This window comes from Gnatocerus cornutus, chromosome 5, assembly GCF_029298725.1.
Source record: "Gnatocerus cornutus isolate USDA-ARS CGAHR chromosome 5, icGnaCorn1.1, whole genome shotgun sequence".
NCBI classification, from domain to species: Eukaryota; Metazoa; Arthropoda; class Insecta; order Coleoptera; family Tenebrionidae; genus Gnatocerus; species Gnatocerus cornutus.
In genome coordinates, this window is record NC_142237.1 from 19,330,666 (window position 1) to 19,342,169 (window position 11,504).

An 11,504-nucleotide genomic window follows, 5' to 3' on the forward strand; every position below is an offset into this window, starting at 1 on the left:
AAAACGAACAAAACAAAGACTTTAATGACTTGAAGTTAACTCACTTACACAAAATAAACATAAACTCATCAATACATAACAAGATATACAGTGGTAAGTACCCTAAAAACTTACAGAATTTAAAATAAAAAAAAGTATCACGCTGACTTGTAAGGCACAGTATAATAAAAATTGTTAAAAACGCAAGTTGTACTAGTGATTAGTCATACAAAATTTAGATTGAGTTCTAAGGCAGCATCTTGCATTGCACCGTTTTTCGTGATTGGGTTCCTAAAAAGTACAATTTACACAATGCACCCGTTTCTTACGTAAATGAACGAGAAAGCTAAAATTGTCACTTAAACTAAATTTGCACTGTTTATCACGACTAAAGTCCATGAGCAATTGTTCAGTCTACAACCTACTGTCGATTTTTGGAAAGAACCATCTGTCTGACTTCATCTGGGAGCTTCTCCGGCTCTGACAAGATTTCGGTTTTGGTACTCAGGTACTTCAACGAATTAAGAACCACTGAAACAAATACGTGGGTACCTGTCGCGATTTTGTCGCAATTACCTGGACGAAGATCCACAAGAGTGCAGTGCTGCTCGATCCACAAAACCGTCGACCTGTAGAGGTCCTCCAAACTCGACGTAGACACGAAATTGTTGAAAGAGTCCAACAGCGGGCGGAACAACAAACTGAACTAAAAAGCGAGTTAAGAAAAATCTACCAAGAAACTGAAAGACGCAAAAATTGCAAGGATACAATCCAGTATTTCCAGTTCTCCATGGTCCGCTTCCGCACGTAGTCGTCGAACATTTCTTGCATTTTGCTGTCTCTGCGTCGCGACACCGGCGCTCCAGTCGCCGGCAACATGGACTGACAATTGCTAAAATTCCAAGGTGAGTTACAGAATTCTAATAAGATTGTTGAAAGTACCTGATTGAAGTGTTGAGTGTTTCAATCTGTTGTCTCAAGCACTCCATTTCTTCGTTCAACTGGTTTCTTTCAGATCTTAGCTGTCGTATGTACTCTGCGCCTTTTTGAAGCATAGCTGCCTTACTTAACTACAACGGAACATAGAAATATTGTTTGCGCTACCGCGTCCTCTACCTTAGCGTTAGGATTCTGGTTGAGATGTGGGATAAGCGAGTGAATCATATCGAAACCGTTCTTTATGTTGTACCGTCGCTTTTGCTCAGCGTGTATGTGACCTACTCTTCTTTGATCGCGGTGAGGGTTGTCTCTATTAGGCGATCCCATGGACCCTTGTGATGAGGTAGGCGAATGAACACTTTGCGAGTCCAGAATCGGGCTATTTGAACTACTGAAGGAGTTTAACATCAACTGGAAGAAGACCGTCACAACCAGAAGGGGTGGTAAGGCAAACCTACCGGATCACTAGGAGAAGACTGAACGGCGGTGATGCTAACAGGCGTTGTGATTATAAGAGTAGCAGGGGCTGGAGGCGGAGGTTGGGGTAAGATTGGCACGGGACTATTTTCTTCTTTTATTCGAACTTGCTTGGATATTTGATCGTGAGCCGCCATCAAACTGTAAGGTTCGTTGTCATCTGAAACTGTTTTTTAAGAGTGCTACTAGTTTCTTTCTAATCTTACTGTTGGTTAATAATTGCGTTAACAGTGAGGGATCGCTCACAGCAGTCATCAGCGGCGGTCGCCTAATCGGCTCTCTTGTGTTGGAGCGAGATCTTTGTCTGCCCCTTTGACCGCCCCTCAACCGCGTTTCGGTCTTATCCTCCTTCTAAAGAAACGAAAATTAGACAAAGTCGCCACCAACGAAAGTGTTAGTAAGAAACGAAAGTCAAAGAAACTTACAGGAAAAGAATTGGTGTACTGAGAGTGTGCAGAGTGTATGGGGTGCATCATGCGGGATACCTGAGGTGTGAACTTAATGTTGGGGGCTGCTGGGAGTGTGAATTTATAACCCGAAGACTCCTGGGGTAACTTAAACTTCTGCATCTCTAGAGATTGGGTCGTTATCGGCTGTTGTGGGACGATCTGTTGCTGCATGGACACTGAAATTTTGATGAGTACCCCAGAATTGACCACCAACAAACTCACTTTGGATGTGATTGTCAAAGACTTGATTCTGTTCAGGGAAATTCTGGTACATATTGTTCGCCTGTTTGGGGTAGATATTCCCGAGGTTAGTTTGAGTTAATTTAACGTGAGTCGGAGTCACTTCTTTGTGACTTTTGGCATTTTTTGAGATCACTGAGGAGTGGTACGATGGCGGTTGAACGTACGGATTCACGCTCGATTGGATCATATTATTGTAGAGTTGTTCAGGGGGCGACCGATTCTCGATTTTCTCCAACGGCAACTGGACGCTTTGCTGCTGGTACTGACTAACAGGAGGTGCGCTTTGAATCGCGCCTTGGGGGATTAAATCCAACTCCGCATAGTTCCAAGCGTTGTGTGTTTGCTCCTCTGGTACAGTCGGTAACTTACACGCCATGAACTCTGTTATAAACAAACTTAAGAACGAATTAAAAGAAGTGACGCAGACCTTGAAGAGGCTCAAAAGTGTCCATGTAGTCGTCCAAATTGGGCTGCAGAGGCCCCAGACTAGGCTGTATAAAATCGGCAAGACCGGCCCTCGCTGCAACAAATAACTGCTACAATTGACCCAACTACAACCACAGACAAAACAACCTATTTCTCTTGAATCCGGGAACACAAACGGCTGATTCGTTATGGTAGAAAATAGCGTGTCGCTCATCAGCCCCATGTAGTCCTCGTCGACCATCATGTGCATGTTTTCTGTGCTCTGCGAACTCCATGTCAACAAGTCCACGTCGTTCAACTGCAAAAAATCGATGAGAACAAAACACCGGCGTCGGGACGGTTACCATTTCGACGTCGTCTTTGATGTTTTGACCCAGGGCGTGGTTCCGGTAAAACATTCGCCATTTTTTGTACTCTGCGGTGACGGCTGCTAGTTTTCGCTTCCAATATTTGCCTTCCAAGACGACAGCCTGAAAAGTTGCACAATTAAAATGCAATAAAACGCCGGGGGCAACAAGTTTATGCGCTTCAGACACGCGGCGCGTATTTCAGGCGGTCTAATTATAAATTGATAACAACACTTTGGCAGTTTGAATTATTGTTCTGCGCTAGTTTATATTTGTACTAAAAATCCAAGCTACCAATTAGCTTGCTGGCCACTTTTAATTGACCACAATAGCGAGATGTTTACATGGATATCACCTTGTAACAAATTAAAAAAATATGCGGCAAACAACAAATGAATTGTAATAGAATTTTTAAATTAGGACGTAATAAAGAGAAGTTAAACTTGCAGCTTTGCATTGTTAATAACTCCACCTTCCCCAGTGTTAGATATCAGTCCAAAACTAACAAGATAATGTTAACAATAGCTTTTTTGCAATGTTTAGTAATTAGCACAAAAATCCTTATATTTACCTCAGGCTTGTTGTGTGTATCTACATCTAAAGGCGACGCAAACTGGCAAATAAGCGTGTTCTCCTTCTTAATGACTACAACAAGAAAAATTGACCAAACTAATCACCACCAAAATTAAACTCACATTGTAAATGCCAGCATCTCCAAATGACATTATTGAGTCTTATTTTGTCTTTCCACCTCAGTCTTATCCCCCGAAATCGGTTCCATTTAGGTGATGTTAACTTTTGTCTGTAAACAATGACAATCGACGTTAGATGACCCTGAAGCCCTCAACTTACCTATAAGCCAAAGACATGCATTGGAAAAGCTTAGACAAGCTTGTATCTATGGAAAGTTGTTGCTGGTGGCTCCTGCGACTGACATCTTGCGTAAACTGCTTAACAGGGACGATGGAGCTGTTGGCATCCGACTCTTCTGGTATAGGCACGGCAAGCTCGTCCTCGTCATCTTGTGCTTCAGCTTCGAAAGTAGAAACCATAAACTGTCCAGAGTGAATAGTCTCACGTTCACGTTTCACTTCAAATTGCTGAACTGCGTGCATCTTTGGTAAATACTGCAAGAACAATATGCGGATGGTTGAGGACAACGACGCACACGAGCAACTACACGAGATGTCGTTATCAACACCAGAAAGATCAAGGACTGATTAGAAGGGTCATTCGTTAAATACGAAACATCGCGTTGAATATTATATACTTTTCCATAAATAACTACGCTGATAACTTGACACATGTGTGAAGTTCGTAGTTATGACATTTCATTGACAATCTACCAACATTGACAACAAACAAAAACCTGATTCGGGAGCATCTGGGGGCTTAACAAGCCATAATCCCGAAGTCTGCACTCATTACACGGTACTGGATCAACGAGGGATTAACTCTTTGGAGCTTTACTACGATATAAATCTAAAAATACTAGGGAATTTACCCGTCAAAGGTTTGTTGTTGATTGAGATTTGACAGTGGTGACCTTGAATTATGCGCTTTCGGTACCAAATAAAATTAATTTCTGGACGAGATAAGAACTGTTTATCCGATCTGCGCTGGCAGAATTGGATAGATAAAGAAAGAACATTTTATTAATTTATTAAGCTTCTAGGCTAAATTATCACACGTTTTCTTTCGGTTAAATCATTTAATCCTTCAATAATAGAAGTTTACAAAGCACCTGTAATGAAATTTCTTATCACAGACAATGATAAAACTTTTACGATTACCACAAATTCAACGATGATCTAATGATCTAAAAATGCCAAGTTTTGTTAAAATTGCAATTTCGCGCCTCATTTTAATGCAGTTTGACGTTAAAGAAAAAGCAATTTGTCAGACTTTTGGTAATTTTTTGTTTGACTAGAAATCGAGGGAAATTTGAAATTAAATTAGATTCAATCTAAACGTGGGTACTGATATTACATAACTCGAGTGTGTTGTGATAGTAACTCAAGTTAATGATGTTTTGCAAAAACATGGCAATGAAATGATAAGATAACGGCGATAATTTTCCATTTTTTTTGACTGAGAGTAATTAGTTTGTTACCAATTAGCATGATTTATTAAAGGCTGCCGTCTCGTCTTTGCAAGTCGTTTTTTTGAACTTTATTTAACACACAAATCAAACGTAAATTGCACATAGAAAAATATATTTTTAAAGTAACAAACTGTGTACAAAATATGAAGACAGGATGTGTCCTGAAATTGAAGAAGACCAAAAACCTGATTATGTAATTAGGTAATTACAAATTAGAGATTGAGCAGTAAATCGTAATGTTATCACTAGTGTACAATTGGAATAATGGAAGGCTTCCCAATATTCTATTTCTACTCTCAACGAACTTTGGTATAACTACTTAATGTGCTTCAATTTAACTAAAAATTTATGTAAAACAGTATCAAAAGTAACAGACAAGTCTTTTTTATATCATCTATGAATAAATAAATAAATTAACAACTCTTTAACAACTCAAGCCAGTTTCTTCTCTCTTCCGTTATCCAGCGAGTGATTTGGCTGCACCGACTCAGCAGCACTCTTTGAAGTTAGACTCTGTAGCTCTTTAACGAAGCTGATTTTGCTTTTAATAAACCCCAATAAACTACACACAATTTCACCAGGAGTTTCGTATTCGTTGGGCACAATTCCATCAACGCTCGACTCGAAATACGAAAACAACGGAAACCAGACTTTGGTCCTCGTGGAATCCCTTTGCATAAGAGCTTGATTATTCGATAAAGTATGATAATATAAAAATAAACGACTGGTAATATAAAACGCTACGAAGACATCGATAGAATAATGTTCATGAGCAGCCAATATAAAAAAAATCCCAAACATGTTCATCATCCACGTCAAAGTGTGCAGATAATAAATATGGCGCGGAGTATCTAAAACAAAGAGTCAGTTTTGCGTGGTAACGAACAATAACTCACATTCGGTTATAAAAAAATTCAGCATTGTCAATGCTACAGTGTGGCCACTAAACATGTAGTCGCCACAGGTTCGGACGCCTTGGATGGACATTCCGGCGCCTCTCCAGATCACGTAAGCTTGGGAGAGTTTGGTGGCGAGATCGCCGAAGACTGATGAGCTCTGAGTGGGGTAGTTGCGGGGGGTACATTGGAGATGCGCCCCAGGGACGCTGAGAGATGTGATGAGCATTGTTATGCAACGGAGGAGAAAGACGGTCCCGGAGAGGGCAAAAAAGCGACGCATTAGGATGAATCTGGAAGAAAAACAATTCAGTTTAAAGGGGCTGCAATGGAAATTGCGCAGGTGTGGCCTCCAGTAGCTCTTATTGTGATAAAAAACTGTTTTACATTCAACTTGTTCCGTGAAGGTTAAATGTGGCACGACTTTAGTGTCACTTTTCTTCGCTTTTAGAGCCATTTTTTCAAGTTTTTCAAGTTTAGATTTCTGTGTGCCCGAAAAATCGCTCCATTATCATAATTATGCACATTGACGCATTATTTTGCTAAATACGTACATCGTGACGTCGACTTTCGATTTACATAAATATCTTTTGATAACAGACCAAAAAATGCTGCCGAAACCGAACCCACGACCATCATCAAAATAAAAATAATTCTTTGTTGTTCCAGTCTATTGATTTTCACGGTACTTTTCATTTAATTTGTTGTAACAAGACCGTGCTTTAATCATCGATTATTCATTATCATCAGATGTTTTGCACGCATTGTTCCGACATTAATTTCAAGGTTCATTGTCAAGCGTCGACTGTTTGTTGCACCTCGAAATTATATTTATCGTTGTTTAGTGGTATTGTTATCAATACGGAAAGTAGAAACATCGAATTGTAAAAAAAATTAAATGGCAGTTTCGAAGCCAAATTCGTCTGATTTGGCCAGTATGTTTAGATTGCCAAGTTGTAGTTAAATGTCGAAATTTGGACTGTGCTTTGGAAGACCAAATATCAAAAAAAAATTACACCGACCTTAAAAATTCATAAAAAATTAATGAAGGCTCTTAACCACTTAATAGTACTTAACGAATTCTTCTAATAAAAAATTTAAATGCACGTTTGTTTTAATTAATTCTTAATACACAGTTTCTTTTGACTATTTTCCGACAATTGGACTTGAGTGCAAAGTAAAAAATGGTTAAAATAACAAATTTTTAAGAAAATATGTTGCTCGCCGCAAAATTAACGTACAACTTGGTAATTTTTAAAATGGCTTAAGGCGGTTTGACACGATCACATTTTTTCTCAAATTTTTACTCAAAATTCTTAGAGAAATCCGCTTATTTTGTTGCTAAACGACAATTTCTCGCTGATTCTCGCTGTTTTCTGGCTTGGATTCGCAAAGATGAGCTCGAAATCTACAAAACCATCAATTTTTATCAAGATTCAACGGCTGAATTGCAAGAAAACACCAGAAATCTACACGAAATCATCAAAATTCTTAGAGAAATCCGCTTATTTTGATGCTAAACGACGATTTCTCGATGATTCTCGCCGTTTTCTGGCTTGAATTCGCAAAGAAGAGCTCGAAATCTACAGAACCATCAATTTTTATTAAGATTCAACGGCGGAATTGAAAGAAAACAGCAGAAATCTGCACGATATCATCAAAATTCTTAGAGAAATCCGCTTATTTTGATGCTAATTGACGATTTCTCGCTGATTCTCGCCGTTTTCTGGCTTGAATTCGCAAAGAAGAGCTCGAAATCTACAAAACCATCAATTTTTATCAAGATTCAACGGCTGAATTGCAAGAAAACAGGAGAAATCTGCACGATATCATCAAAATTCTTAGAGAAATCCGCTTATTTTGATGCTAATTGACGATTTCTCGCTGATTCTCGCCGTTTTCTGGCTTGGATTCGCAAAGAAGAGCTCGAAATCTACAGAACCATCAATTTTTATTAAGATTCAACGGCGGAATTGAAAGAAAACAGCAGAAATCTGCACGATATCATCAAAATTCTTAGAGAAATCCGCTTATTTTGATGCTAATTGACGATTTCTCGCTGATTCTCGCCGTTTTCTGGCTTGGATTCGCAAAGAAGAGCTCGAAATCTACAGAACCATCAATTTTTATTAAGATTCAACGGCGGAATTGCAAGAAAACAGCAGAAATCTGCACGAAATCATCAAAATTCTTAGAGGAATCCGCTTATTTTGATGCTAATCGACGATTTCTCGCTGATTCTCGCCGTTTTCTGGCTTGAATTCGCAAAGAAGAGCTCGAAATCTACAAAATCACCAATTTTTATGAAGATTCTACGGCGGAATTGCAAGAAAACAGCAGAAATCTGCACGATATCATCAAAATTCTTAGAGAAATCCGCTTATTTTGATGCTAATTGACGATTTCTCGCTGATTCTCGCCGTTTTCCGGCTTGGATTCGCAAAGAAGAGCTCGAAATCTACAAAGCCATCAATTTTTATGAAGATTCTACGGCGGAATTGCAAGAAAACAGCAGAAATCTGCACGATATCATCAAAATTCTTTGAGAAATCCGCTTATTTCGATGCTAAACGACGATTTTTCGCTGATTCTCGCCGTTTTCCGGCTTGGATTCGCAAAGAAGAGCTCGAAATCTACAAAACCATCAATTTTTATCAAGATTCAACGGCTGAATTGCAAGAAAACAGCAGAAATCTGCACGAAATCATCAAAATTCTTAGAGAAGTCCGCCTATTTGGATGCTAAACGACGATTTCTCGCTGATTTTCGCCGTTTTCTGGCTTGAATTGGCAAAGAAGAGCTCTAAATGTACAAAACCATCAATTTTTATTAAGATTCAACGGCTGAATTGCAAGAAAACAGCAGAAATCTGAACGAAATCATCAAAATTCTTAGAGAAATCCGCTTATTTTGATGCTAAACGACGATTTCTCGCTGATTAGTATATTAAGCATCAAGAACGGTTAGGACACTTTACCGATCGAAGACAATTATTGTCTGAGATCGGTATAGTCCTTAACGTTCGTGATGCTTATAATATTTTTTGCACGATAGACAAATTTCGATTATTTTTATAAAACTAAAAATGTTACAAATAATTGGCATTATTGTTCTTCAATAACTCCTGAAAACTCAAAATTTCGGTATGAGAATGTACATAAATCCTTTTTTTTAAATGACTACTTTGAAATTTTTACTTACCGTTCTGTTTATCTTGGTAACCAGTAAACTCAACTTACTGTTCTAACAGCAAGCGCGGTAACTAAGCAAAATTGTTCTATCGTGCAAAAAAAAAATTATTGTCAATTCACACCAACTGAACAGGACTTTGATTTGATAGAGCATTTATAGGACAATCTGAAAATGCAAATTAAACTTTTGCAGTAGCATTTTGGAAAACTTTCAGAACCAACAGTGTCATTAACTGGTTTAACAAATGTAGGAAAAAATCGCTAAGTAAAAAGTGGCTGTATGCCACGAAGAATACAGAATACAGAATTATTAGAGGAGGTGAAACATTCTGTCAACTGTAAAACTTGAGACAAAAATCACCGCAATCTGCACTTTTGTTTTTTACATTTTGTGGGAAATTCTGAAAAAAATTCGACTGTCAAATTGTCAAAATTGCTTTAAGCATGTGTTAGGTACCCCTTTGGGAAAAAAACACTTAATTTATTTTAAGATAAAATAATTTTTCAATTTTTTTTTCTAGTTTGAGACAAAATTCACGGTCAAGTAAGCTACCAAGCAATCAAAATTTAAATGTCGCGCCTTACTTTGATTAATAAACCCCCAACAAATTCCCAGAATTGCCAAGTAACCCAACTTTCGCGCCAGGCTGACGTTTAAAACTGCGCGAATTGTCATGTCAGTGACAATCTTCGTATTATAGTTTCGTTTTTCCCCCAAAAATAAAGCCGCGAATTTTGAATTCGCTCACCAAAAATTAGTTTTTGGAGAGTTACAAATACACTGTACATTGTTTTTGTTATTGGTCGTGATTGACGTCAAGGTTGTTTTGAACAATAAAATGATAGTAGATAACCGTAGGTACATTTTCCCCCGTCTAAAAAGGCCCATAAAAAATTCCCACAGTTATTGATAGACAAAAACATGTTTACAGATGATAAAATCCAGATGTGTAAACTTTGAACTTGATACCATCAACTGGGTTTATCATAAATTACTCATTCATGGCAGAAGCACGTTTGAGTGGAAATGTACGCAATCACACAATGCTGTTTTATCTCAGTAACTAAAAATAGATGTTAAAAAGAAACAATGGGCAAATATAGAGGGTTCTTTTTATGTTGGCTTACCTGTGTTTATGGAAGAGCAGTACTATCAACCAAATGGAAAAAAGGAACGTCCCTGTGACTTCACACATATCAAAAGCCCACGGGATATGAGGTACATTATCCAAAAAAATATCAGGAAGTGGCGGGTACTTTTTCATATCAGGGACTCTGTCATGGACGATAACCATCACAAACGCTGTGATCCACGTAACACCAACGACATAACAAAAACTAAGAAATGCTTTGGTTTTTTCAGCTGGCAGTCTATGGATTCTCCCATCTTCAGACACTGGAGGCGACACCCTTTCAGATTCACTATATTCACTACATTCCTGTTTATTATAATGTGCCTGAGGAGCGTACAAATTGACACTAGAAATTTCAATAAGACCTAAATCCATCAGCACATTTTGGTTGTCCCTCTGTAGGGCTTTGCACGATATATACAAACATTTCCTATCTCGAAGAGTGAGAGTATTCAAAGGCTCCGTCGTAAAATCGTGTTCGTTCAACACGAGAAGACATTTACCGTTGAGCTGGTTTTGGTGGCACAAGATCTTTATAACGGTGTCGTCGAAGCCTTCTTTTCTTAACCATATTTCTGTGTCACCCACAGTCCATTCCATCACCGGAGGCTCCGACATTTTCGTGAAAGAACGACACTGTTATCTGCACATTGTTACGATATATTTAGCTACTGATCTACGTCCAAAGAACGGAATAAACTGACTAACCTACACGTGACGTTTGGCGTTTCTTGACACATTTTTTTTTGACAAGCGATCACCCGATCGTGGTCCGTTCACTGAAATGACAGATCACAGCTGATAGATGAAGAACTCTATTTACCACTTACCGGCATGTGGCGGCATCTGTTTAAAAACATTACGTAAGAAAAGAGCAAGGCCAAGTGCATAAAAACGCTCTCGAGTTTCACAGAGTTGTTTATTGCAGGTTGACATTGAGATTCTAAAATTGCAAACATGTCGTTTGAGGGTTTGAGGTTATTAGAGTGACATTTTTGTCAAATTGGCCGGTGTATAATTGGTTGCCTATACCACTAATTTTTTTATTTATTCGAACTTTTGAAACACGAAAATCTCGACAAAAAGATCTAGCAAAGTTCCTAATGGGCACAAAACACCTCAATTTTCAAAAGGGTAAGAAAAAAATAGAAAACCCGCAAAAAAAGGATTCAAATTTGAGCCAAAAATGTAAGGCGCGAAATTAAATTTTTAAACTTTGATCTTCTGTTTGATTAATTGCCCAGTAAAAACCACAGTTTGGATAATAATTCAAAAACTGATCAGAGTTGAAGGCTGAACTGGCCATTCTGCTTATCTGGC

The 11,504-nt window shown here is 38.4% G+C and overlaps 2 protein-coding genes and 1 long non-coding RNA gene across 5 annotated transcripts; all 3 read right to left on the bottom strand.

The window, feature by feature from the left end:
• Positions 1-6: 6 nt before the first annotated feature.
• Mondo (MLX interacting protein mondo) lies at positions 7-4,254 on the bottom strand. Of its 2 annotated transcripts, none has more exons than XM_088036350.1 (15): positions 3,713-4,254; positions 3,556-3,662; positions 3,432-3,505; positions 2,858-2,983; positions 2,661-2,811; positions 2,515-2,607; positions 2,067-2,468; positions 1,881-2,020; positions 1,602-1,746; positions 1,377-1,555; positions 1,096-1,329; positions 922-1,049; positions 748-871; positions 556-685; positions 7-510 (listed from the first exon to the last, which is right to left on the bottom strand). In XM_088036350.1, the coding sequence occupies exons 1-15, from the start codon at positions 3,973-3,975 to the stop codon at positions 401-403; spliced, it is 2,406 nt and encodes an 801-aa protein (XP_087892476.1). In that variant the 5' UTR covers positions 3,976-4,254; the 3' UTR covers positions 7-400. The 2 variants fall into 2 exon arrangements, with proteins under 2 accessions (XP_087892476.1, XP_087892475.1); XM_088036349.1 differs by having other exon boundaries at positions 1,821-2,020; positions 3,713-4,253.
• Positions 4,255-5,059: 805 nt separating this feature from the next.
• On the bottom strand, positions 5,060-10,995 carry LOC148175507 (ceramide phosphoethanolamine synthase-like). Its single transcript, XM_088036401.1, has 3 exons — positions 10,180-10,995; positions 5,861-6,153; positions 5,060-5,815 (listed from the first exon to the last, which is right to left on the bottom strand). The coding sequence occupies exons 1-3, from the start codon at positions 10,800-10,802 to the stop codon at positions 5,397-5,399; spliced, it is 1,335 nt and encodes a 444-aa protein (XP_087892527.1). The 5' UTR covers positions 10,803-10,995; the 3' UTR covers positions 5,060-5,396.
• LOC148175508 (uncharacterized) lies at positions 10,738-11,160 on the bottom strand. Of its 2 annotated transcripts, XR_015770137.1 has the most exons (3): positions 11,015-11,160; positions 10,893-10,963; positions 10,738-10,827 (listed from the first exon to the last, which is right to left on the bottom strand). It is a non-coding gene; the product is annotated as an uncharacterized LOC148175508 (long non-coding RNA). The 2 variants fall into 2 exon arrangements; XR_015770136.1 differs by lacking the exon at positions 10,738-10,827 and having other exon boundaries at positions 10,874-10,963.
• Between the last annotated feature and the right edge of the window lie 344 nt (positions 11,161-11,504).